Source organism: Littorina saxatilis, linkage group LG13 (genome assembly GCF_037325665.1).
Source record: "Littorina saxatilis isolate snail1 linkage group LG13, US_GU_Lsax_2.0, whole genome shotgun sequence".
NCBI lineage: Eukaryota > Metazoa > Mollusca > Gastropoda > Littorinimorpha > Littorinidae > Littorina > Littorina saxatilis.
In genome coordinates, this window is record NC_090257.1 from 44,726,018 (window position 1) to 44,753,948 (window position 27,931).

Genomic DNA, 27,931 nt, shown 5'->3' on the forward strand with positions numbered 1-27,931 from the left:
TAGATATGGAGTTTTGTTGTGATAAAGTGTTGTGTTGTGTTGTGTTGTGATAGTGGTGATAGATTTGGAGTTTTGTTGCAGATGATCAAGGTGATCGAGCGCAAGTGTGACCTGATTAACTACAGTTATGGCGAGGCGGCTCACTGGCCAAACTCTGGGTGAGAGCCGATTGCAACAGGGTGGTAGAACTGTGTATACACTTGGCTGTATATTGAAGACGATGAAATGTCCTTCCAGATCTTTACTGACCCCAGTTTACCTGTAACTCCAACTGATATGATAAATAACACTTTTGTGAAGTTCTCACAGAACTGCTCAAAGTCCTCCTGGTTTTTGGACCCTCTAAATGTATCATCAGGGTCTTAACAACTCCAGTAAAAAAAATTGAAAAAGAACTGGAAGTTGGTTAGTTGGGGACATTTCAATGTCTGTTACAGGAGAGTGTGTGATATATTGTATTGTCATCATTTTCACGAGTTTTCATTCACAAGCACCTGGGAAATAAATCTCATGTTCCCCGGGGAATAAATCCCCGGTTACCATAGTTGCAGGAAGCCCTATTACATGGATAATCAAAAGCAAACCCAATAGAAACGCTCGAGGATTCTTCGGCTCTTTTCATTGGCGTTTCCCCAGACCTAAACAGACGACAAGACACTGCTTTGCAAAGTTCCAAAAACCAACTGGCAAACTGGCAAAAGTAAGCAAAAAAACAAAACTACTTCAATAAATTCGTCACAAACAAATGAAACCTACCGATATGTTATGTCTTCTTACAAAGTCACGGAGTGCGTGTATCTGTGTTTCGATACACAGACGTTCGGAGAAACACGAACGTCAAGTTCAAGTAAAACGACACCTGACACACACATTTTGACCCGTGCACAAGACGTTGTATCGATAAACGAAGCACAAGTAAGAAACAATAATAAAAGCAAAGAAAATAACAACACGATATGCAAACATCTAACAAAGCCGAGCAAGCAGAATGACAGGTCTAATGAAAAACAAAGAGGTACCGAGTCGGAAACAAGATATCGATTCTTTCCTTCGCTGCACGATGCAAATCTTCTGTGACCTTCTGTGACCTTTGACCAAACGTAGCTTCCACATTCGATCACCGTGCTCAGCTTAATATTTACAACAGAAAGCCGAGGGGGTGGAATACCGAGATGAACCTACAGAAATGTGCATCCTCAAACCTGACATATTCATCCCAACTCATTTAATGAACTCAAAAACACAGAAAGTTGCTTTCACACGCCATCTTTGATTGCCATTGGTTATCAAACCGGGACCCGTGTGGTTATCAGCACGGGACCCGTGTTTCAAAGCATGGCTCCCTGGGTTGATTGTGCACTTGTTTTCTCACTACCAAAATGATGACAAAAACGATGTTTGATGGTTTGTTGACAGACCAGCTTTTTTGTCGGTCCTCGGGGGGCATATCGACTTTAAGACGATATGCTCCCCCTCGGACAGACAAAAAAGCTGGTCTGTCAACAACCCATGAAACATCTTATAATGTCTGTTGCAGGAGAGTGTTTGATATATTGCAATGTCTGTTGCAGGAGAGTGTGTGATATTCTGAGTGAGGTGGTCAACAAGCATGGTGTCATCTTTGTGTCGAGTGCCGGCAACAACGGACCTGCCCTCTCCACAGTGGGGACACCAGGGGGCACCACCAGTGCTGTTATAGGTCAGTAGGTAACTGCCCAACACATGTCAGGTTTATTGTAGGTCAGTCAATATGTGAATTAGAACAGTGGTTATTTATGTCCCCCCTAACAACCTAATACTAATATGCAATGTCTGTTACAGGAGAGTGTGGGATGTATTGCAATGTCTAATATAATATTTTTGACAAATGTCTTTGATGACATCATATTCGGCTTTTTGTGAAAGTTGAGGCGGCACTGTCACGCCCTAATTTTTCAATAAAATTGATTGCAACTTTGGTCATGCAATCTTTGAGTCAATATAACACTTACCTCGACAGTACTATTCTTGCACATTATCTATTATAGGCCGAAAAAATTGGACAAAACGCTGCGTGGGTACAATTATCTCCCATAACCATGCGCCACCGTGGATCCCAAGCACTGTCTGAGTGCTTCCCCCTTACAGGATGTAGGTGGCGCGTCCTCTTTCTTTTTTCGCGCGTGACAGTAGGCTGTGTTTCTGCTGCGCTCCCGGATTATTTTGGATTCTAGAGTCTTCTTTTCTGTGTGGATTACCACCTGTTGGATTTTTGTGTGTTATTCCACTTCTGGCTTGAGGCTACGTTGTTTTTCTTCCAACTTGTGCCTCCGTTGTTGTGTGGCGGACTCGGCGTGCCTACCGTCCTACTTCGTGGTGACCGGTCGTCTGCTTCTCGTTTCGCCTCATTCACTTGAGTATTGACCTAATTTTCTTTGAATTTTGTTAATTCTCGATTTTTTAAGGGTACGTACAGGGCGAGGTAGGATGTCTCGTCTTGTTTTGGGCTCTGGTTCTACGGAACCAGAGTCTGCCGGGGGCAACCCTTCTCCGGGCGCACAGCGTCATGTTTTGCGCACGGACAGGGGGACCTTTCGGCGCTCCGACTCTCCCTCCCCAAACGCTTTGCGTTTGCGGCGAGGGAGGGCGGAGAAAGCCTGTTTGAGCAAGCTCAATGCGAGCTTGCTCAAACAGGCTGGGCTTGAACCTGGGACTTCGGGCGGGGCTGCGCCGTCGAAGGTTCGGGGAAGGTCGAGGGGAAAGAAAAAGCGTCTTTCTCCTTCTCCTTCCGTGGAACACGCTTCCCCCCCTTCGACGCCGTTGTCCGGCCCTCAGTCTCAGGCTTCAGCTCCTCCCGGTTTCAAGCCTGGGGGGAAGGTTTCCTTCTCCTCCCTGGCTCGAATCCGGGGGCGGGTCGATTCCCAACCCTCTTTGGGGGTTGGTGAATCTGATCTAGGGGCTACGGGAGAGACTCAGGTTTCGACTTCTTTCTTTTCCGGTGCCTCTCCTGTGCCCTCCTCGGTTTCCACCGCTGTGGAAGCCAGGAGGGACACGGGTCCTCCTCTGAACTCCCTCGCTGGGTCGTCTACTGCTGTTTCGACAGTGGTCTCGGACTCATGGGGGGGGAGATCGGAGGAGATGACGGGGTCTATGAATTCCCTCCCCGCTGGGGTTGGGATGCGAATTGACCCCGTTCAGGGCGGTCCTGTGGGGGCAGGGGTTTCAGGCATCGTGCCTACGACCACTGCTACTACGGTTCCCTCTGACGTCCGTGTGACTGGTGGCTGTCCCTCTATGAAACGCTCCGGCCGACTAGTTACTGGACGTGGAGGTGTTCGACAGAACGTGGTACTTCTGTCGAATGGTCAGGGCGACGGGAACATTGTTTCTGTTGCTCAAACCGACACCTCCGACCGGACCGTCTTGACCCCACGCCATTCCTTAGCGTCTGGTGTTCGGGTGACGGATGGTCCGGACCAAGGGTCCGGAACGGTCCAGGCTTACGGGTCGGGATCGAACCGGACCCACGGGTCCCGACTGGACTTGACCTCCGGGTTTGGTCCGGACGGGACCCATGGTACGGGACCGTACCGGACCTTAGGGTCCGGTGCGGGACAGTACCTCTGGCCCTTGCCGGACCCCCGGACCTACGGGTCCGGATGGTACGGTACGGGACCAGTGGTCCGGTCGGGACCGGACCACCCGACCACCTCTGTTGGTCCGGGTGGTCTGGCACCGAACCGGAACACACCGGACCACCGGACCTACGGGTCCGGATGGTACGGTACGGGACCAGTGGTCCGGTCGGGACCGGACCACCCGACCACCTCTGTTGGTCCGGGTGGTCTGGCACCGAACCGGAACACACCGGACCACCGGACCTACGGGTCCGGATGGTACGGTGTTTCCACGTCCGGACCGAACCACCCGAACACTTTTGTGGGTACGGATGGTTCTGTGCCGAACGGGACCTCCGGATGGTACGGGACCGGACCGGACCACCGGACCGGACCGGAACACCGGAACACCGGACCACTCGACCGGACCGGACCGGACCACCGGAACACCGGACCACCCGACCGGACCGGATCGGCACCCCCGACCGGACCGGACCATTTCTTTTCTGATCAGACCCGATGGGTCCCTGTTCAGTCTATAAATGGCGGGGGTTCGTTGGCTGGACTGACCCAACAGTCGCAGGGTTTTTGTTGTTCTCTCCCTTCGGCTGCTGGAGACGTTTCGTCTTTGGGGCAGGGGTCTTCGCGGCCTCTTGCTTCAGTGGGCGTTTCGTCACAGTCTACTTCATCACTTTCGGCTCCTCCCCCTCAAGCTTCCTACACTCCTGCTGTTGAGGAGTTGTCGGGAAGTGAAGAGGAGAGTGAGTCAGAGGACGATGGGGAGGAGGATCAGGGTCGCCCTGAGGTTAACACTGATCCTCTACCCTTGCCGGTTTCTGATGGAACTTCCGAAGCTATGCTTCGTACTTTCCAACAGTACATGACAGACATCACGCGGCGTCTTGACGCCACGGATGCCTCTCTTAAGCGTCTGTCGTCTAGTGTTCCCAACCCTTCGGTTGACACACAGGACGTGGAGTCTGAGGACGAGAGGCAGGAGGCTCTCCCTCGCACAGCTAGAAGGACGTTTGAACAGTTTCAGGACGTCCTTCCCTCCGACGCCCTCTCGTCCTTGGAGTCCGCTTCGGCCCGGGCGCGGGAGGCACACGCCGCGTCTGCCGGCGGCTCGTTTTATGAACGATCCGGCCGCCAGCAATTCGCGTTCCACCCTAGTCTTAGTGCCACGGTGGAAGCGGCAGCACATCGCCTGAGGAGTACAGATTCACGTGCGAACGCGACCTATGTTCCTCGGGAGGACGCGGATTCAGTGCCGTGCTTTCCTTCGGGAGGCGCACCTCCACTGTTTCCTCGTGTCCAATCTGTTTCGTCCCTCCCTTTTCCCTTTGACTCTCGAACTCTCCCTTTCCAGACTTCGAGTGTTCAGGGTGGGGCTGACGGTGATGTGTTCGTTGGGGAGGTGCCTTCGGTCAAGAAGGTGGAACTGAGCTCTGCTTCGTTCCACAATCTTGAGGCCACCGTTTCTTCCATTGTCGAGGCCCAATCACAGGCCTTGACATGGATGAGCACGCTGTCCACACTGTTGGACCCTCCCGATCGGGCAGAGTCCGATTCCACTCGGGTCCTTGACACGGTTCGAGTGGATCGGGCTTTGCATGCCGTGCGATCGTGCGTGACGACTGCGGCAGAATTGGCCATCGGAACACGGGTCCACTTGTTGGCCCTGTTCCGTGATCATTTTCTGGCTACTTCTTTAGTGCCTCCGGATATGAGGAAGAGTCTGAGGAACACGTTTCCTCAGCCTTCTTCCCTTTTTCATCCGGGCACTGTCCGTTCTGTGGTGGAGTCCACACGCCAGAGGAACACTGATTCTCTGATGGTTGGCCTCGCTGCTTCGGCGACGTCGGCGGGGAGTAAGAGAAGTGCTACAGTCACCTCCAGCTCCCAGCCTCAGAAGAAGAAGAAGAAGAAGCCAGTTTCACTGCCTCCTTCTTCCTCCTCTCAGGCGCCTGTCGCGTTCCCCCCTGCGGCCCCGGCTTCTCGTGCTCCCAAGCGTAAGAAGAAGGGTGCTCAGACAGGTAAGGGTAAGCAGCACCACCAGGGGGGTGGTCGCAAGCCTGCGCCTGCCCGCCAGCAGAATTTTCAGTGAGTCCCGGCCCTACGTTGACGCCCCCTCAAGTTGCCCCTCTTTCGTCCGTCGGTTCCCTTTTTCGGGCCCGCGACATGTGGGGCAGACTGGTCTCCAACCAGTTTATCTTGAGGGTGGTGGGGTCGGGGTTTTCTCTACCGCTGTCGTCACAACCTCCATTGTCCGCTCTACCTTTGACGTTCCCCCCTCCTCGAGACCCTGCCAGATGGCAGGCTCTTCAAGACGAGGTGAACTCGTTGGTCGAGAAGAAGGCTGTCTACCCCCTTTCTCAGCCTTCTCCGGGGTTCTACTCCCGCCTGTTCACCGTCCCCAAAAAGGACGGCAGGTTCAGGCCGGTGTTGGACCTCTCCACCTTGAACTTGTACCTTCGCAGGTGCAAGTTCAAGATGGAAACCCCTTCGTCGGTCCGGTTGGCCATCCGGCCAAACGATTGGGCCACGTCTGTGGACCTCCAGGATGCTTACTTCCACATCCTGGTGGCCCCGGGGTACCGACATCTGCTCCGGTTTGTTTGGGAGGGCACAGTGTTCGAGTTTCGGGCCCTCCCATTCGGCCTGTCCTTGGCCCCGCTGATTTTTACAAAGGTGGTCAAGGAGCTGGCGGCGTTGGTCAGAGCTCAGGGTGTGCGTCTGCGTCAATATTTGGACGATTGGCTCACCCTGGCCCAGTCTCGCGATCAATGCCTCCAACACACCCGGCAGGTCCTGGAACGGACCCATGCTTTGGGGTTCCAGATACAGTGGCACAAGTCAGACCTCGTGCCAGCCCAGCAGTTTTGCTACTTGGGGATGGCGTTCGACACAGTGCTTTACACTGTGTCTCCCTCCCCGGACAGAATCCTCTCCCTGAGGCGAAAGATCCTCTCCATTCAGGCTTGCCGCGCTGTTCCTCACAGGCGGCTGGCGGAACTGTTGGGTTCCATGGAGTCTGTCGCTCTGCTGCTGCCCCTTGCAAGGCTACACAAACGTCCCCTGCAACGGGCAGTAGCAGATCGGACTTCCAGGCCTCTCGATTACACCGAGTTGGTCCAGATCGGGCCTTGGTTTCACGAGGCTGTAGTCCAATGGCTGGACCCGATCTGGCTCAACTCTGCGGTGCCTATCCAACCGAGACGGCCGTCTCTCTTCCTGTACACCGACGCTTCTACGCGGGGTTGGGGGGCCCACCTGGACCTGCACGAGGCCCAGGGGGTCTGGACCCAGGAGGAGTCCCTCCTACACATCAACTTTCTAGAGTTGGAGGCGGTTCGTCGGGCTCTGCTGGAGTTTCGCCTCCTGATTCGGGATCAGGATGTGTTGGTCCACGGGGACAACACCACATGCCTAGCTTACCTTCGCCACCAGGGGGGCACCAATTCTCGGTCCCTCTCCCTGTTAGCGGAGGAGATTCTGCTCTGGTGCCAGACCAATCAGGTCCGGATGTCAGTCCAATTCGTTCCGGGGAAACTGAACGCCCTGGCCGACATTCTCAGTCGGGGCGATCAGGTTCTCCCCACAGAATGGACCATCGCTCACAACGTTCTACGGCGTCTGTGGGCAAGGTGGGACCGTCCTCTGATCGATCTGTTCGCAACTCGATTCAGCGCTCGGCTTCCCAGGTACGTCAGCCCCTTTCGAGACACGAATGCGTTCCACGTGGACGCATTCACTCTCTCGTGGAGGCTCCTCGATGCTTACGCCTATCCCCCGACATCTCTGATTCCGAGGGTACTGGCAAAGTATCTGCAGGAACGGCCAAGACTGATTTTGGTCGCGCCTTACTGGCCAACAGCTCCGTGGTTTCCAGATCTTCGCGGTCTCACCCACGTAGACCCTCTACCTCTGAATCTGGACGGGGGAAGTCTGCTCCAGCCTCGATCAGGCCTCCCTCATCCACGTCCAGAGAGTCTGTGCTTGACCGCATGGCTCTTGTGCGCTCCAAACTGCTTGCACTAGGATTGCACAAGAGTTCAGTAGAGTTTTCCTTGAACGCTAAGAGGCGATCAACTAATCAGCTCTATGACTTACGCTGGAGAGCTTGGGCCTCCTTCGCCTTGTCCAAGGGGATAAAGCCGCTTTATCCCTCAACACAGGACTTGGCCAACTTCCTGGTGGAAGTGTATCAAAAGAAGAGTCTTTCTTCTAAGACTCTTCTTGGATACAAATCTGCCATCACTTCCACGATTGCGGCTGCTACTGGTCGCAGACCTGAACACTTGATCAGTTCCTCCCTCATTGCTAATGTCCTTTCGGGTATTAGCAATGCAGCGGTGTCTAAACCTCGGGTTTCATTTCCCAAGTGGGATGTCTTCCTGGTTCTCAAACTCCTGCGTAGCAAGGAGTTTGAACCCCTGGCAGGCATTAGTATCAAGTTCCTGACTTTTAAGACTGTGTTCCTCATCGCTTTAGCCACTTGCCGTAGACTCAGTGGTATTCAAGCTTTGAGTGGCCTGGAATTTGACATTGAGTTCACCACACATCAGGTGACGTTGGCTTTCCTACCAGACTTTCGAGCCAAGAATCAGAATGCCTCGGAGTTGTCCAAACCAGTAGTCATTCAAGCCTTGGCTCCCACTCTTGAACATGATGACCCTGATCGCTTCCTCTGCCCAGTACGTGCCCTTAGAGTGTACCTGGATAGAACACGTAGCTTTCGGTCTTCTAAGCGGTCACTGTTTGTCTCGCTTAATCCGAAGTACCAATCGGATATTTCTAGACAAACTTTAGCTCGTTGGCTGACCTTGCTTATCAAACAGGCTTATGTTCATGCTCAAGTGGATGTGGTCCCTGACATCAGGGCACACGAGATTCGGGCTATCGGCTCCTCGTTGGCGCACGTGCGGGGTGCCTCGCTCCAAAGCATAATGGCGGTCGCGTTCTGGAAGACTCCAGCCACGTTTATTAACCACTATATGCGAGACTTTTCCAGTCTCAGGCTTGACCAGTCGTATGGCATTGCCAAAGCAGTGGTTGCCAGCATGGTCACGTCAGTCTAAGGTATTTTTCTTGGGTATATTTTCTTTTACAGTAGTACTGTTCGAAAATTGCCTGGGTATCTTAATCCTTGGATTTAAGTGATTTTGATTAAGGAGTTTAATACTCTACATATCACCCTCACACCACTCTGGTATTCTGTGCAAGAATAGTACTGTCGAGGTAAGTGTTATATTGACTGTAAGGCTTCTTTTTAAGCCTACTGTCTATATGATACTTACCGAGACAGTACTATTAGAGTTTCCCTCCCGCCTCCCCTCTTGATATGTTATGGGCTTTTTGAGGGTCTGCAGCTCATAAAGAAAGAGGACGCGCCACCTACATCCTGTAAGGGGGAAGCACTCAGACAGTGCTTGGGATCCACGGTGGCGCATGGTTATGGGAGATAATTGTACCCACGCAGCGTTTTGTCCAATTTTTTCGGCCTATAATAGATAATGTGCAAGAATAGTACTGTCTCGGTAAGTATCATATAGACAGTAGGCTTAAAAAGAAGCCTTACACTCAGTCCAGACTTTGGTATTGCATTTCAGCCCGGAAGCTTACAGATTAGTCAATTAGTTCGCTAATTAAAGTTGTCATTAAATACGAATTTGTACTTGTAGATACAAAAAGGATTTCATTGTATTCATCATTTTGTCCTGAATTTAAAAATATATAGATATGTTAAGTTTACTTTAAAAACGTACTCAGAATTTAAGAAAGAGGTTCAGTATGTTCTATGTTTACATGCTTTGCTTTCAGAGCATGACCCATCTCAGTCTTGGGGTGTGGTTAGCCGAGACTATCTGAATGTAGTCTTGGCGATGACTGGTTTTTGGTGTTGATCTTTTAGTTTAATGCCGACAGGTTGACTCAATGTTTTTATATCGCTGCACATGACTTGTATATCATTCTTACTAGTAGCACACCTTTGAAATGTGTCTTTTTTTAATCACCTGTGTAATCAGGAGAGTGTTAGAAGTGAGCAGTGTTGGGCCGGACAGCTGTGTCTGGCTCTTTGTAGACCCAAAACTCATCGTTAAGGTGGTGATGGCAAGACCACAGCTAACAGTGCATGTTGTTTACAGGTGTGGGGGCCTACGTCACACCTGAGATGATGGCTGTTGATGGACTGAGGTCCATTTCCGTATCCAGGTTTTAGACTTGTGTTTTGCATATACACATGGGAGGCTACGCTGAGCTAGCTCCTCCTCTATTATGAGTTGTTTCCCTTGTCGTCTTCGAGAGTACAGATGTCGGAACTAGAAGCCTCGAGTCTGTCCTTTGTTTGTCTGTACAAGTCAAGTTAACATGGTGGCAGCGTAAATAACACCTGAAGTGTAAAGACAAGAGCAACCCACGAACTACGAGAAGATGGCCGAAGCGGTGAGTCCTTTTCGACAGCCCCCCTCTCTTGATCTGTCCGACGATAATCTGGCAGAATCATTTCGCACGTGGCGGCGGCAGATGGATTTTTACATGAGAGCTTCCGGTGCGTCGGAAAAGCCGAAAAAGACACAGACTGCCATTATTCTACACTGCGCTGGTCCCCAGGTTCAAGAAGTGTTTGAACATTTTGTATTTGATGAAAATGACGACAAGGAGGACCCCATCAAAGTGTTAGGCAAGCTACATGAGTTCTGTAGCCCTCAAACGAGTGAGGTCATTGAAACCCACCGATTTTGGAATGTCTCATACAGAGCACCTTTCGATGCGTTCCTCACAGACCTGCGCACCAGGGCAAAATTGTGCAATTTCGGTGCAATGAGAGACAGGATGATAAGGGACAAGATTGTGTTCTCAGTCACCGGCAAAGTGCAAGAGCTACTTCTTCGAGAAAGACAGCTAGATCTACAGAAAGCTGTTGACATTTGTCGGGTATTTGAACTGACAGCAAAGCAAACAAAAGAGATGTCGGAAGCCTCTGCACATGTGGACAAAGTGACGAAGGACAAAGACAATCTTCCAAACGAATCAAACACTGACTCACAGAGAAAAAGAGGGGGGGATGACAGAGATAGCAGAGCGTTTGTGCAGGACTGCAATTTTTGTGGTCGATCACATGAGAGGAAGAAAACAAGTTGCCCAGCATGGCGAAAAGTCTGCAGCAAGTGTTCAAGGCGAAACCATTTCAGTATAAAATGCCGCAGCGTCAACGCCATTGAAGCAAACGGGTCTACAGAGAACGAAGAAAGAGACCAGCAGTATCTGGCTGCTGTAACATCAAAGAACAAACAGAGAGTGACAGCCTTGATGCGTATCAACGACTGCGAAGTTCGTTTCCAGCTGGACAGCGCAGCAGATGTGAACACTATTTGTGCAAGATATGTGAAAAAGACGCAAGTATCACCAGTGAAACACAGTCTTACAATGTGGAACGGTACTGTTGTGCAGCCTTTGGGTGAGGCTGTGTTGGACATTGTGAATCCCAAGACAGGTGTCTCAGCCAGTGTGCGTTTCACTGTGGTGGAGAACAGTTTCAGCTGTTTGTTAGGTGTGTCGACCATACAGGAACTGGGACTGATAACAGTCAACCGTGGTGCATTCATTGCCAGTGTTACAGCAGACACGTTAGGTGACCTGGGAGAAGCATCACTGCGAGTCGACCCACAAGCAAAACCAAAAGTCCTGCCATGCCGCCGAATTCCATTGGCATTGCAAGAAGAAGTTCACCAGCAAATAAACAAGCTTGTCGAACGAGGGGTGCTGCTGCGCGTCGAGGAACCTACTGCCTGGGTCAGTCAAATGGCAGTTACTCGTAAAGACAGCGATGGCTCTCTTCGTATCTGCATTGACCCCCAGCCCTTGAACGCTGCGCTCATGAGAGAGCACTTCAAACTCCCAACGCTTGACGATGTCCTGCCCAGCCTGCAGAACGCAAAAGTGTTCACAAGACTTGATGTGAAGGAGGCATTTTGGCATGTGCGTCTGGACGAGCCGTCGAGTCTGTTGACGACCATGATCACACCTTTTGGCAGGTACCAATGGTCCAGACTGCCGTTTGGCCTCTCGGTGAGCAGCGAGATTTTCCAAAAGCGACTCACTGAGGCTTTGGATGGACTCGATGGAGTTGTCTGCGTAGCCGATGACATCGTCGTCGTGGGTCGTGGCGACGACAAGAGTGAAGCTGTAGAGGACCATGACAAGAATCTTAACGATCTGCAAAAGAGGTGTGGTGAGAGACGCATCAAGCTGAATGACAAGAAGGCTGACGTCCGGAAAGACGAAATCACGTTCATGGGTCACCGTATTTCGTCAACAGGTATCCAACCAGATCCAGCGAAGGTATCTGCAATCCTCAACATGCCACCCCCAACCGACGTGCATGGAGTCCGGAGGCTGTGTGGTATGGTTCAGTACCTGTCACGATTCATGCCCGACCTGGCCAGTGACCTGGGACCAATAAGAGCACTGACAAAGAAAGACTGTCAGTGGGCGTGGACGCAAGAATGTGACCAAGCGTTCGAGACCGTGAAGAAAAAAATGACAAACACACCGGTGTTGGCATTTTTTGATCCAGAAAAGGAACTCGTGATTCAAGTTGACAGCAGTAAAGATGGCCTTGGGGCAGCAATTCTGCAAGACGGCAGGCCCCTGGAGTACGCTTCAAGAGCTCTGAGTCCGGCTGAGAAGAACTGGGCCCAGATTGAAAAGGAGACACTCTCTTTAGTGTTTGGCTTGGAGCGGTTTGACCAGTATACCTTCGGTCGCAAAGTTCGTGTCCAGAATGACCACAAACCGCTAGCAGCCATCCTCAGAAAGCCGCTGAGTCAAGCTTCGCGGAGGATACAAGCTCTCATGATGAGACTCCATCGATACGACATTGCTTTCAACTACATACCTGGAAGTCAGCTCTTTATTGCTGATACACTGAGCAGGGCGTACCTTCCTGACCCTGAAACGGATGTGCGAGTTTTTGCCATCAACTCGCTAATGGACATGCCTGACAGAACAAGGGAAGAGGTGAGAGAAGCGACGCAGAATGACCCAGATCTTCAGACACTGCTACATGTCATCAGAAACGGATGGCCTGAGAGGAAAGAAGATGTTCCTGAGCCAATCAGACTGTATTTTGACATCCGTGACACCCTCGGAGAACAGCATGGTATTCTTCTGAAAGGAGAGAGAGTCCTGATTCCCAGAGCCATGAGAGGAGAAATGAAGAGGAGATTACACGCAGCTCATTTGGGATATGACAGCATGCTGAGGCGGGCCCGGGAACTACTGTATTGGCCAGCCATGGCCAAGGACATCAAAGACGTGGCAGATCACTGTGAACCATGCCAGCAGATGAAGCCAGAGAACCAAAAAGAGACGCTGACACAGCACAGTGACGGGAATGCACCATGGATGAAGATCGGGATAGACCTCTTTGATCTCGATGGACGTCAATATCTGGTGACAGTGGACTATTTCACTTCTTTCATCGAAGTGGATCAGCTGAAAGGTACCACTGCGAGTGATGTGATCGTGAAACTGAGAGTTTTGTTTGCACGTTACGGTATTCCAGCTGAACTGATATCTGACGGTGGTCCCCAGTTTACTGCTGCAGAATTTCAGTCTTTTGCTTGTCGTTGGGGCATTACTCATACAATGTCGTCGCCTCTATACCCTAAAGCAAACGGCAAAGCAGAAGCGGCAGTGAAGACGATCAAACACATGATGATGAAATGCCTTCAGGACAATACAAACGTCTACGATGCGCTTTTGGAGCTGCGCAACACCCCACAGCAGGACACGGAGCTGAGTCCTACTCAATTGATGTTTGGGCGGCTGACAAGGTCGAGACTGCCGGCAGCTACGAACAAGCCAGTAAGCAAGACGCAGACACGGAAGGCGAGGCAGAAGCGACAGAGAAGGCGTCAGTCAGTAAAGCAGAGCTACGATAGAGCCGCCAAGGATTTGACCCTGCTATCAAATGGACAACCAGTCTACTACAAGCATCGTGAAGGACAAAGATGGCAGAAAGGGACGGTGCAACGTGAGCATTCGAATCGATCTTACATTGTTGAGGGTCGAAATGGGGCAATTTACAGACGAAACAGAGCACACATTCGCCCTACGAAGATTAAGCCAGAGCCTATACCTGAAGTGCAACAGAATGATGAAGGACACCAAGTGGTAGCTGTCCCTGACAACACAGAAACAGCACTACAACCTACCCAGGATCTGAGACCTGTCGACGTTCCTGCAGAAGCGTCAACCATACCAGTGCGTCCTCAGCGAGCCCGCAAGAAACCATCCTGGATGATTGACTATGACACAACATAAAGAGAACAATTCTGTGTTGCAAGTGCACAAGACAGAGATATTGAGAACAATTGAAAACAAAGGAGTGACATAAACACTGGGACAAATCAGAGTGATGTGATCTGTGTGCAGGAAGAAAACTGTTAGATGGAAGTTTTTAATTTTGTTCATGATTATTTAATCTTCTGTTTTCCTTTTGTTTTGTTTTGGTTTTTGTTGATCCGTTCGTTGTAGTTTTTATCTCACAATCAGTAAATATTAAAGGAAAAGTCCAAGGTTCAGGGTCACTTTTGATATGTTGACCCTCTTAATTCATCAACCACAAATGCGTGTGTAAAAATGAACACAGAAATCCAAAAAGTATACTTTGACTCGTTTTTGGTTGTTCTGAATCGTTCCATCGCGCGCGCAGTCTTGGCTCATGACCTTGTGCACATACGTGTGCTACGTCACGAGCCTTGAACAACAAACATGGCCGGCTCAAGCAGTGAGGAAGACAAGTGGAATACGGACCGGTTTTCAGCCAGCCTGAGGTTTTAGCGTGCCCGTTTGAGCCTCTTCGTCGTCAAAATGCTGGCGAGGCCACAAGGAACTGCTTGAAACAGAGCCAGCATAAGCGGCAATACGAAATGGTATGTGATTCTCTTTGTTGTGATGTTGACACACTAGTCCGTAGTCGCTACCTCATGCATGCTAGATTGAAGTCAGGTGTGTTTTTCACAGATCAGTTGATGTGCTTTCACAGATCTGTAAGCATGTAAAGATTATGGATTTATGCTATTATTTCAGGCATCTGGTGATGTTTATTTTCCTATCTTTAATCAAGTATTTCGTCCTTGAACTGCCCAGTTTAGAATAAATGCTTCCACAGTGATGTTCACACGCGACTATCCTTATTTTCTCTTGGAATTCTGAGTAATTCTTCAGTCACACAACGAAACATGTAGACAGCAAGTTACCATTGCGCAAAGCCTGTTTCTTGCGGACAAAACTGCAATTATCCTGGTATTTTTATTTGCGACAGTAAGACACTACATGACATCGACATCACTAAACAGTGAAACTTTTTTGAAATGGCGGTGGGCTGCTTTCATGTGCTAATACTAATAGTGATCTTGTCATTTTTCTTGCGAACGGTCAAAGGGAAGTAATAAATGAATTTAGATTTTTAAACGAGCACACGTGATTTCCGATCTCAAACTAGATCTGAAATCATAAGATTGTTTCTGAGCAGTGGCAAAACGCTGATGGCGTGATATCGCAAGCCGTTTTGGAAGCAAATAAGCACTGTCAGACATATTATGCTGAAACACGATTACAGCAGTTCAAACTTTTTGATCATTAATTTTTAGGAGTACGCAATATCGGACAGTCACACTACAAAAAGAGAATGCGTTAGTGCATAGATCGGTATTCTCAAACGTCACGAACAGACAGTACGTTGCTAATATATATTGTACTGTGTTAACAAAACCTCACAGTCCCATTAAAAATGTGTGGTGTGTGCCGAAAAGCAACCATATATGAGATTCAGTCAGTGGGACCCTGAATCTACCTGGGGTTAAATCGGGTTATTGACTCTCATTGCATGAATGTTTAAACTGAATATGTGTACTACTGTTCGTGTTGTTTTTGTGACCCACTGCAATTTCTGTGTATACCTTAGAATCTCAAGGTAATTTTTGAACGGAGCATACAGATGATACATTTTGCCATGATCACAGAGTGACACGTGTATTTTGCTTATCAGGTGTCAGTGCAGAAACTCCAAGAGGGAACGAAATTCAAATATCTGGAAAACCTGAATGAGGAGATAGACAGCCTAACAGCACATCCTCCTATGTTTGCTCGGACATCTACTACCTTCAAACTGCATACTATGCGTACACACAGGAATATGGACGACTCAACATTGATCAAAATGGGTAAGTAACACAACACAAACAGATGATTTCCATTATGATAGATTTATTTATCTGAAAGTAAAATTGACAACAGAGTGTACAATTTGTTTTCAAATACAAACATATCACATTGGGTTAAAAAAAAACACACACCATCATATATCATTAAAACTATTCTTTATTTCTAAACACATACATATCAGCATAGTTTATTCATGTAAGCATCCTCATTTCGGTTCCCAGTCTATCTGAAATCAAGGTAAGATATGCCATAAAAAATAGCGATCACACAGTGCTTCAGCATGAATTTGAAAACCTGCTCTACGTCACATAGACACAGTGTGTCTTATGATTCTATCCACCCTCTCCAAACAAACACGTACACGTTTTCTCTGGTACGAATGTCTTAAAAGCTCAAACTAAGCTGCTGTTTTATTCTGTCTTGCTTTGCAGAAAATACAGGCACGTCGCTTACCCATAACAGGCAGCTGGTGCGCTAGTGAGTGGGGTTTCTCGGCAGAAGCATCAGAGTACCATTACCAACCTGTGCAGTCAAAACAATCAGAAATACTTTCACAAACGGATGAAGAGTGGGGTTCAAAATCCCTGAGCTACAGAAGGCTGAAATATACTTTTACAAATCGTGTGACTGTGTTGAACTAGTATCTTTGATTGAACAGATTCCTGCATGGTTTGAAGATGATAATGGGTTGTCACGTGGTCCGGTACATGGTTCACATGCTGCAACATTTTGTTCCAGACTTTTTCCACTGTTGGCAACTTGGTGTACTCCAGCATCAGGTAGTCGGTCCATGAGCCGGTCAGCATAGCCTGTGTCCAGTATTGTCCGTTTGCCTGTTGCCTGAAACATGGTTTTTTGGAAGTAACTAACGATCTCTGCACACATTTTAACATGTGAATAAGAACAGAAAAAAGTTTGTCAAAAGTATACATAGTTTAATTTGCATTTACTTCAAGGCCAGACTTTCTTCTCGTTCATTATTTCTTCATAAAGATTCTGGAAATTAACAAAATGTTTCCCCCTATCAAGGCCTCCTAACTTTTTTTTTAAATGCAAGTCGGTTTGTTGTCATCTGTGCATTACTACCTCTTGCCACCCGTGCGGTCATTGCCACCAGGTATCTCAACAATCAAACCGTCTATACAGGCTTAAAGGCACGTCCTTTTTCAAAACAGGATTGCTCACTACACAGATCTGCGAAGACTTTTACATAGAAACAAAAATCTGTTGACTTGAACCAGGAATCAACATCCCGACTGGTTTTTGGAGCTGCATTTTTTAGGGAATGTTTTACACGTGTGGCGTTTAAGAAATTAATTCATAAATTCTACATTCGCAAAGAGAGTACCCATACAGAGTGTTGAGTTCTGGTATTTTTCAAAACGGAAAGATGACCATATCCCATGTAAAACTAAGCCCTGTCAGATTTGAGATTTTTAACCCAATCGTTTACACGGAAAAGGCTGTCGAAGATCTGATATAGTGAGCAAAGACCTGCATTTTTTTTAAACGTGTTCAGATTCCTTGAAATGGTTAAACATTTTGTTTATTTCAAGTAGTCTTTATGAAGAAAAATTAACAATGAGGAAGGCAAATGGGTTGAAATGCAAATTAGATTTCTTTTGACGAACTTTTTATGTTCTTCTTCGCGTGTTACATTATGCGTACGTAGATCGCAAGATATTTTCGAAAAAAATCATACTCAAAAATTCACAATATTTATGAAGCCAATAAATTTGACTCAAGAACAAAGCTTATGTGTTTGAGGTGATGTGCATGGGTATGAATGTTGAATGAGTCCGTCAAAGATACCCTCCATGTCGCCTTACAGTGGAACCTACCATTAAAATTATACCACCTTAAATTACCTTGCTCTTTCAAATGTACTGCTTAAACTTCTCGAACATGCAACTCTTGCTGTCTACCATAAAGACCATCAGGTCAACAACACACTCGTGAATGTTTTGTTTTGGTCTATAATTAAACATTTCAGAAAATACCCCTTTTTTATTTTATTTTATTTTATTCGGAAGCATACTAACTTTATTTGAAACTACTTCGACAGATATAGTTTTGCAGGTTGACGGGAGGTGAATTACGAAAGAAATTAAATCCATATGTCGCTCAGCACAGAAAGCATAAACGATTAACATGAGTAGAAATGAACTTGTACTTGTTTTTATAATGTATTATTTGGATGGTATCTGTCAAAGACACTTTCTCGTTTTTTGCAAACCTAGAATAAGGCACTAATTTTCAAAACAAAACAAAAATCTTACGATGAATGGCACGTTGGTTTTCTCATGTGGTGATTCTGGACGGTAGGATTGGTCAACAGTTGCGTTGTGATCACGGAGAACCGGGAAATCTGGAATGGTCACGGTGTCAGTGTCTAGTGACCTGTTCTGACCAGTGGCCGTGAGTGATGATGAAAGGTCTGGAAGTAAACGAAGAGAGAAAATGAGTGTGAGTATAAATCAATTCGAAAGTATGCTTCTGATCTATACAGTACACCGAACATTTAGACACCCTCTGGAAGTCGTCTGGATGTGTATCCATGTTGTAGCAATTAGATTGGTTTTGCGTCTCTCAGTCAATGCAGACAGATTAATTCCCTGCACAATTCGTAATCTTCTTGTCTCTAGCATGCAGGTGTCTGTTTACCTTACCGGTTGCACATCCACCAAAAGTTTAGATCTGGTAAAAATAGCATTAAACCGTGATTCCAGCAAACGCTGCCAATTTCATGAATTGATATCAGGGGATAGTTTGCGACTGAATAGAATAGATGACGTGACACACGCATTGTCTTACGTGTCCACAACCCTGACTACTTTTTACTCTTATTCTTAGCTCAGCTCAGACCGTTCTGTAACTCTGTAGATCTAGCCTGTGGCGCATCTGTACTCCAGCGAATATCAGCTGGACCCAGACACACTGTTCTGCACCAATTCGTATTCGCTGCGCAGCAAAACAATGTTTACGTGTATGCATGAAAATAAAAGCATGTACTCTGACCTTCAACGCATTCCTTCTTGTGAGATAATCCGCTGTTCGTATGTCGCCTCGGAGTTTCGATGGCTCGTCGACTTGTACCAGCCTCGCGTATTACTGCCCTCTCCGGACTTTTATGAAGGGAAGACACTGCCAGTGGTCAAAACATTTGTTTCAGGGATGAAACGCCAGCTTTTGTGCAGCAGAAAAATGGCGAAATCTGTGTCCAGAAAGTGCCCGACACTTTGAAATCTGCACGCTTGTGCTGCACACATCTCTTCCATTTCCACAAGAGACTCAGAGTTTTATGAGGGAAAGTGTGCTATGAAATGCCTGGGGACATTGACGAGTTGTTGCAGTTTGCGGCTGCTCTCCACCGAGGCATTCTTTTCGGGCATACAGTGGCGACTTTTCTGTGTGAAAATCAAGCTGGTACTAGTGGTAGAATCAACACAATAACTTGTGACGTCACAGTGCACCGACGTCACAGTGCACCGAAAACCACGTGACCACTACTTGACCCCAGGCGACTTGTCTTGGTTAGCCCCGCAACACTAAATCTTCAACTACAACAACAACAATTTTTTTTTTTTTTTTTAAATATTTTTCCAGAGATGTTTGTAACATTTGGCATTCAATTTTCAAGTTTTTGGGGATACTTAAAAACCTTGGACTTTTCCTTTAATGATTTACTTTGCAAAATCAACATACTGTATTGACCATGAGAAAGGGGGATAGTGAGGTGAATTTGCATAAGTATGCAAACAGTTCTAATTTTACTTTGAGCATTGCGTTTTGCCAGACGTTTGTTTACGTATTGTTATTTACAAGTTTGAATCTTGCTTCGTTGTTAAAAGTACAGTAGGTTTTCAGCAAGTGCATACTGATTGAGTTTTTAACTTTCATTGTTTTATTCTTCATTGTATTTTGTTTCGTTACCAAAGTAACTTGTTGAAAGTGAAGGAGATGTTGATGGACTGAGGTCCATTTCCGTATCCAGGTTTTAGACTTGTGTTTTGCATATACACATGGGAGGCTACGCTGAGCTAGCTCCTCCTCTATTATGAGTTGTTTCCCTTGTCGTCTTCGAGAGTACAGATGTCGGAACTAGAAGCCTCGAGTCTGTCCTTTGTTTGTCTGTACAAGTCAAGTTAACAATACTCACTAACAGTGCGTGTTGTTTACAGGTGTGGGGGCCTATGTCACACCTGAAATGATGGCAGAATACTCACTAACAGTGCGTGTTGTTTACAGGTGTGGGGGCCTATGTGACACCTGAGATGATGGCAGCAGAATACTCACTGAGGGAGAAGCTGCCCTCCATGCACTACACGTGGTCGTCACGGGGACCGGGGTAGGACACACACACACACATACACACACACACACACACACACACACACACACACACACACACACACACACACACACACACACACACACACACACACACACACACACACACACACACACACACACACACACACACACACACACTCTAAGTCGTCACGGGGACCGGGGTAAAACACACACACACACATGCACTACACATGGTCGTCATGGGGACAGGGGTAAAACACACACACACACAAACACACACATGCACTACACGTGGTCGTCACGGCGACCGGGGTAAAACACACACACACACATGCACTACACGTGGTCGTCACGGGGACCGGGGTAAAACACATACATAGACACACACACGCACTACACGTGGTCGTCACGGGGACTGGGGTAAAACACATACATAGACACACACACGCACTACACGTGGTCGTCACGGGGACCGGGGTAAAACACATACATAGACACACACACGCACTACACGTGGTCGTCACGGGGACCGGGGTAAAACACATACATAGACACACACACGCACTACACGTGGTCGTCACGGGTGTCACAATCCGATGGGAGGATTTTCACGTGTCCGGCTCTTTCAAGATTGAATCTCGAATTTTGTTAATGTTGTCTAGGGTATGATGATTTGGCGGCTGTTCGCTTTTATAGTTAGTGATATGCGTGGTTCCTTTTAACTTAATTGAACGATAGACAGACTCAAATGTATCGACAGAAAGAATAACACTGGAAGCAACTGGACGAACACAACTACAATGAGTGAAAAACGGCTTTAATTTTGGTTACTCATCTTCATGCATCGACGTGCTCGGCGCTACAGGTCAAGGATCAGGTGTTAGAGGTTTGATCTTGCCGAATGAGCGGCTGTAAAGCTCTCGGAGTGTTTATACATGACGTCGGTGATGAAGATGATGTCTTTAAAGTTTAATGTCTTGACGATGAGTTCAACGGTGATGATGATGTCCTTGATGTCTTGATGATGTGACGAACGATGTTGAGGATGCCCTTGATGTCTTCGACGATGAAGTGAATGACGATGATGATGCCCTGGATGTCTCGGCGATGGGGTGAACGGTGATATCAGTTCTTTATCACGGTTCCATCTCTCTCAGTTGGCGTCCGATTCACCTCCAGTTTGCATCTACACGAGCATCTAACCAGCATCTAAACCTGTCGATCAAAGTGAAAACAACATGTTATCATCAGCTTTATGAGCCTAACATCTATCTAATCATTCTGACCGTTACTTACAACCAGTGGAATTTTGGATTTCGTCCAACTGCTTCGCCTTTGAAACACACAAAACAGATGAACGTAGGGATGAAAATGTGCCGCTCTACTTCTGAAATGAAGAACGATATTTTTACTTCCCTTTTTCCTACTTTAGCAGTTTCTTACCTGCATAATTCAGGTTTGTGATAAAAACATAACTCCCGAAACAAAAGCTTGAGTGTTCTCCAAAATGGAACGAGAATCAACTGATCTTGGTGAATGGACTCAAAGTAAAACTCTACGCTACGAATATAGGCCTTCGCACGTGTCTCAAAACAATTCAATAAAACAATTCTTCCATACATATTTTAACGCGAAGTACAAAAGACAAACATGTCAAGTCTTTATTGATAGAAATCATCCTATGAATTCGTAAATCTAATAATCTTTCATACGGTGTAGGCGTAGATATCTGTCATAACCATTTCCAACCTCGTGTTTTCCTCTGTGTCATTCTTCCTTTTTGACGTCACGCTTTTGACGTCATCTCTCTTTACGGCGTTCCGTCTCGCAAGGAAATGACTTAAGGGTGTCACCCATGGAAATAAAATCCAATGTTACTATAATGCGTAACACAGGGGACCGGGGTAAAACACATACATAGACACACACACGCACTACACGTGGTCGTCACGGGGACCGGGGTAAAACACATACATAGACACACACACGCACTACACGTGGTCGTCACGGGGACCGGGGTAAAACACATACACAGACACACACACGCACTACACGTGGTCGTCACGGGGACCGGGGTAAAACACATTCACAGACACACAAGCACTACACGTGGTCGTCACGGGGACCGGGGTAAAACACATTCACAGACACACACACGCACTACACGTGGTCGTCACGGGGACCGGGGTAAAACACATTCACAGACACACACACGCACTACACGTGGTCGTCACGGGGACCGGGGTAAAACACATTCACAGACACACACACGCACTACACGTGGTCGTCACGGGGACCGGGGTAAAACACATTCGCAGACACACGCACACACACATATGTATGCAGGCTCAGACAGAAACACACACAAAGTTATTATTAGCGGTGTCAAACCTTTTCTACTGTCTGCTTTGTATTCATGATACAAGGGTTCTGAACAACACACAGAGAAACGTGCAGGGTGTGTGTGTTGCTAGGTAGCAGCTATTCATGATACAAGGGTTCTGAACAATACACAGAGAAACGTGAATGGTGTGTGTGTTGCTAGGTAGCAGCTATTCATGATACAAGGGTTCTGAACAACACACAGAGAAACGTGCAGGGTGTGTGTGTTGCTAGGTAGCAGCTATTCATGATACAAGGGTTCTGAACAACACACAGAGAAACGTGAATGGTGTGTGTGTTGCTAGGTAGCAGCTATTCATGATACAAGGGTTCTGAACAATACACAGAGAAACGTGCAGGGTGTGTGTGTTGCTAGGTAGCAGCTATTCATGATACAAGGGTTCTGAACAATACACAGAGAAACGTGCAGGGTGTGTGTGTTGCTAGGTAGCAGCTATTCATGATACAAGGGACAAGGGTTCTGAACAATACACAGAGAAACGTGCAGGGTGTGTGTGTTGCTAGGTAGCAGCTATTCATGATACAAGGGACAAGGGTTCTGAACAATACACAGAGAAACGTGAAGGGTGTGTGTGTTGCTAGGTAGCAGCTATTCATGATACAAGGGACAAGGGTTCTGAACAATACACAGAGAAACGTGAAGGGTGTGTGTGTTGCTAGGTAGCAGCTATTCATGATACAAGGGTTCTGAACAATACACAGAGAAACGTGCAGGGTGTGTGTGTTTTATTGTGTTGCTCTGCATCAGCTGCACATGATGGTATACACACAGAGAAACCTGAGCAGTGTACAATGATGTGTGTTGTGTGTAGCAGTGTACAATGATGTGTGTTGTGTGTAGCAGTGTACAATGATGTGTGTTGTGTGTAGCAGTGTACAATGATGTGTGTTGTGTGTAGCAGTGTACAATGATGTGTGTTGTGTGTAGCAGTGTACAATGATGTGTGTTGTGTGTAGCAGTGTACAATGATGTGTGTTGTGTGTAGCAGTGTACAATGATGTGTGTTGTGTGTAGCAGTGTACAATGATGTGTGTTGTGTGTAGCAGTGTACAATGATGTGTGTTGTGTGTAGCAGTGTACAATGATGTGTGTTGTGTGTAGCAGTGTACAATGATGTGTGTTGTGTGTAGCAGTGTACAATGATGTGTGTTGTGTGTAGCAGTGTACAATGATGTGTGTTGTGTGTAGCAGTGTACAATGATGTGTGTTGTGTGTAGCAGTGTACAATGATGTGTGTTGTGTGTAGCAGTGTACAATGATGTGTGTTGTGTGTAGCAGTGTACAATGATGTGTGTTGTGTGTACAGGCCTGACGGTGCCCTAGGGGTGTGTATCAGTGCACCAGGTGGTGCCATTGCCTCGGTGCCCAACTGGACGCTACGCGGGTCACAGCTGATGAACGGAACCAGCATGAGCTCTCCCAACGCCTGTGGGGGTATCGGTCAGTGTCCACTCTAACTGCTTGTTTTATCTTTGGGGGTATCGGTCAGTATCCACTCTAACTGCTTGTTTTATCTTGGGGGTATCGGTCAGTATCCACTCTAACAGCTTGTTTTATCTTTGGGGGTATTGGTCAGTATCCACTCTAACCGCTTATTTTATCTTTGGGGGTATCGGTCAGTATCCACTCTAACAGCTTGTTTTATCTTTGGGGGTATCGGTCAGTATCCACTCTAACAGCTTGTTTTATCTTTGGGGGTATCGGTCAGTATCCACTCTAACAGCTTGTTTTATCTTTGGGGGTATCGGTCAGTATCCACTCTAACAGCTTGTTTTATCTTGGGGGGTATCGGTCAGTATCCACTCTAACAGCTTGTTTTATCTTTGGGGGTATCGGTCAGTATCCACTCTAACAGCTTGTTTTATCTTTGGGGGTATCGGTCAGTATCCACTCTAACAGCTTGTTTTATCTTTGGAGGTATCGGTCAGTATCCACTCTAACAGCTTGTTTTATCTTTGGAGGTATCGGTCAGTATCCACTCTAACAGCTTGTTTTATCTTTGGGGGTATCGGTCAGTATCCACTCTAACAGCTTGTTTTATCTTTGGAGGTACAGCAGTTCCCTCTCATGAACGGACACCCTTTGGGCCATAGCAAAACTGTCCGTACATTGCAGGTGTCCAGTCACGCGAGGGGTGACCACACCACCCCCTCCCCCATACACTCACACAGAGACACACAAACAACAGGATTGAGTCTATGCTAATCAGTTCTTGTGGCTACTAAACAATAACAATAAACTCCTAATACTTCTTTAAACGTTCTGTAAAAAATGATTTGTATAAAAAGTGTTCAAAAGAAGAGATAAAATAAATCCTCAAGGCAGTGAACACACTAGCTCACCATGCACTGACATACGAAAGCAGCCACACAAACACAACACAGAGGAGCGTGTGCAGATGCTTTGCATGCAAGAGTAAGCTTGGAAACCAGTTTGAATAAATAGCAGCAGATAGAGCTGCATGTCATAATCATGTAATTTATTTTCTTCTTGTCTGGCTTTATTGACTGCATGCTGATCATGTGGCATGGCAGTGACTTTTCACTCTTCAGTCGGAAATACACTGTACATAACACAGCTCCCACTCTCCCTCACTAATGCCTACCCCAAGCCGTGACAACTGATGCTTGGAAATTGTGTGGAAGAGTACACCTCTCTATTTCTCTCCAATGCTCTTCCTGCTGACATGCAGTGACACCGGACACCCCACAGAGTTTAGCCAGCTACCCGTCCTCCCCCCCCCCCTCCCTCTCTCTCACTCCCTCCAGCCATGCACTGTTTGAGGCTGTGGCCAGAGAGGCCAGCTGCACTGTTCACTCAGAGCAAAACCAGTTGACTGTGTGTAACTTTTGACAAAGCAAGACAACTGAAGGGTTCACAGATTAGGCAACCGACTCACTGGTCAAGGCTGAGGGGAAACAAGTGTATCTTGTCAATGAAAGAGGTTACACACAGACACACGATGCTGAGAACTGTGGCCGGTTTTTCACTCTCTTTCGCTCAGGACCTTCATTGACTGTGGTTTCTGTTGTTTACGTCCAACAGACAAGAATAAAGAGCACAGTGCAGTTTCATGTTGGCAGCTTCGCATGTACTCCACTCCTGACCAAAACTACCCCCCCCCCCCCCCCCCCTCCTGATGGGTACACGTGCACTCAAGTTATCAGTGACTGTCATCACGCCATTGCGGCTGTGATCTTTGTACCAAGAGCCGGACTGCTCTGTCATCGATTTTGTTGTGGTGAAAATTTGACGATGGTCTTGTCCGTACATTGGAGGTAAGACCTGCTGTTGTGACCAAAAATGAGTGTCCGCGTCCACGTTTTGCAGGTGTCCGTTTAAGAGGGGGGGCGGGGGGGAGCAAATATAGAAGGAAAACAATCCTTGCCGAGCAAATGTGTCCGTACATGTCAGGTGTCCGCTCACGCCGGGGGCCGTACATTGCAGGGACTGCTGTACCGGTCAGTATCCACTCTAACAGCTTATTTTATCTTTAGGGGTATCGGTCAGTATTCACTCTAACAGCTTGTTTTATCTTTGGGGGTATCGGTCAGTATCCACTCTAACAGCTTGTTTTATCTTTGGGGCTATCGGTCAGTATCCAGTCTAACAGCTTGTTTTATCTTTGGGGGTATCGGTCAGTATCCACTCTAACAGCTTGTTTTATCTTTGGGGCTATCGGTCAGTATTCACTCTAACAGCTTGTTTTATCTTTGGGGCTATCGGTCAGTATTCACTCTAACAGCTTGTTTTATCTTTGGGGCTATCGGTCAGTATCCACTCTAACAGCTTGTTTTATCTTTGGGGGTATCGGTCAGTATCCACTCTAACAGCTTGTTTTATCTTTGGGGCTATCGGTCAGTATCCACTCTAACAGGTTGTTTTATCTTTGGGGCTATCGGTCAGTATCCACTCTAACAGCTTGTTTTATCTTTGGGGCTATCGGTCAGTATCCACTCTAACAGCTTGTTATATCTTTGGGGCTATCGGTCAGTATCCACTCTAACAGCTTGTTTTATCTTTGGGGGTATCGGTCAGTATCCACTCTAACAGCTTGTTTTATCTTTGGGGCTATCGGTCAGTATCCAGTTTGTCTTGCATGCTTCCCAACCTCCCAACCTCCCATCACGCCCCTCTCCTGATACCTGTGGTGGGATTGGTCAGTATCCAGTTCTTCGTCTTTTTCTACCTTTGTATTTTTAGATTTTTGTTAAGCTTACCATTCGGCAGTGAGATTGACTGTGTGGGAACTGACGGCGACCAGCTTGCGTTAAATACGACCTTTACTCCCACCGTGTCTGTCTGTCTGTCTGTCTGTCTGTGTCTGTCTGTCTGTCTGTCTGTCTGTCTGTCTGTCTGTCTGTCTGTCTGGTAGCTGTGGTTGTTGTGGGGTTTGAAGGAAGCTGTCGGCTGTTGTCTTGTGAACAACTGTTTCAGTGTTTTAGCATGCCATGAAGGCTACAGAACACGGCTGTCGGCTGTTGTCTTGTTAACAACTGTTTTAGTGTGTTAGCATGCCATGAAGGCTACAGAACACGGCTGTCGGCTGTTGTCTTGTTAACAACTGTTTTAGTGTGTTAGCATGCCATGAAGGCTACAGAACACGGCTGTCGGCTGTTGTCTTGTTAACAACTGTTTCAGTGTGTTAGCATGCCAAGAAGGCAAGAGAACACAGCTGTCGGCTGTTGTCTTGTTAACAACTGTTTCAGTGTGTTAGCATGCAAAACCATGGAGCGCATTGTCAACCAGCGCCTGCAGCTGTACCTGGAATCAGAAAGCATCATCGTCCCAGAACAAGCCGGCTTCCGACAGCACAGAAGTACGGAGGACCAGACAACACACCTTAGCCAGGTCATAGAGGATGCTTACCAGGCCCAGAAGGTCACTCTGGCCACTTTCATTGACCTGCAGAAGGCCTTCGACAAGGTCTGGAAAGATGGACTCCGTGTGAAGCTCCTACGTTCCGGCGTCAAAGGCAACATGTACCAGTGGACCAAGTCGTACCTGCACAACCGAAAGGCCAGAGTGCTGGTGGACGGTCACTGTGGCCGAAAGGTGCTACTACGCCAAGGAGTTCCACAGGGAGGAGTACTCTCCCCCACGCTATTCATACTCTTCATTAACGACCTGGTACCAGAGTTGCCCAAAGGAGTCCAAGCGGCACTGTATGCTGATGATCTTGTTCTCTGGTGCTCGGAAGAGTATGCAACCACAGCAACCTACAGGATGCAACTTGCCCTAGGAAAGGTTGCAGCGTGGGCGGAAGACTGGTGTGTGACCATCAACAGGGAGAAGACCACTGCCACTCTCTTCACACTCTCTGCCAAAGCGACACCTGGCAAACTGACCTTGGGGGACACACCCCTGAAATTTGAAGACC

At 47.5% G+C, this 27,931-nt stretch overlaps 1 protein-coding gene across 1 annotated transcript in view; it reads left to right on the top strand.

The window, feature by feature from the left end:
- LOC138945831 (tripeptidyl-peptidase 2-like) overlaps positions 1-27,931 on the top strand; it is a 130,976-nt gene that overhangs the window by 32,507 nt on the left and 70,538 nt on the right. Inside the window, exons 8-11 of the mRNA XM_070317343.1 lie at positions 82-158; positions 1,572-1,699; positions 20,082-20,181; positions 23,858-23,991. Of these exons, the coding sequence (XP_070173444.1) occupies positions 82-158; positions 1,572-1,699; positions 20,082-20,181; positions 23,858-23,991 (439 nt within the window). The remainder of the gene's footprint in view (positions 1-81; positions 159-1,571; positions 1,700-20,081; positions 20,182-23,857; positions 23,992-27,931) is intronic.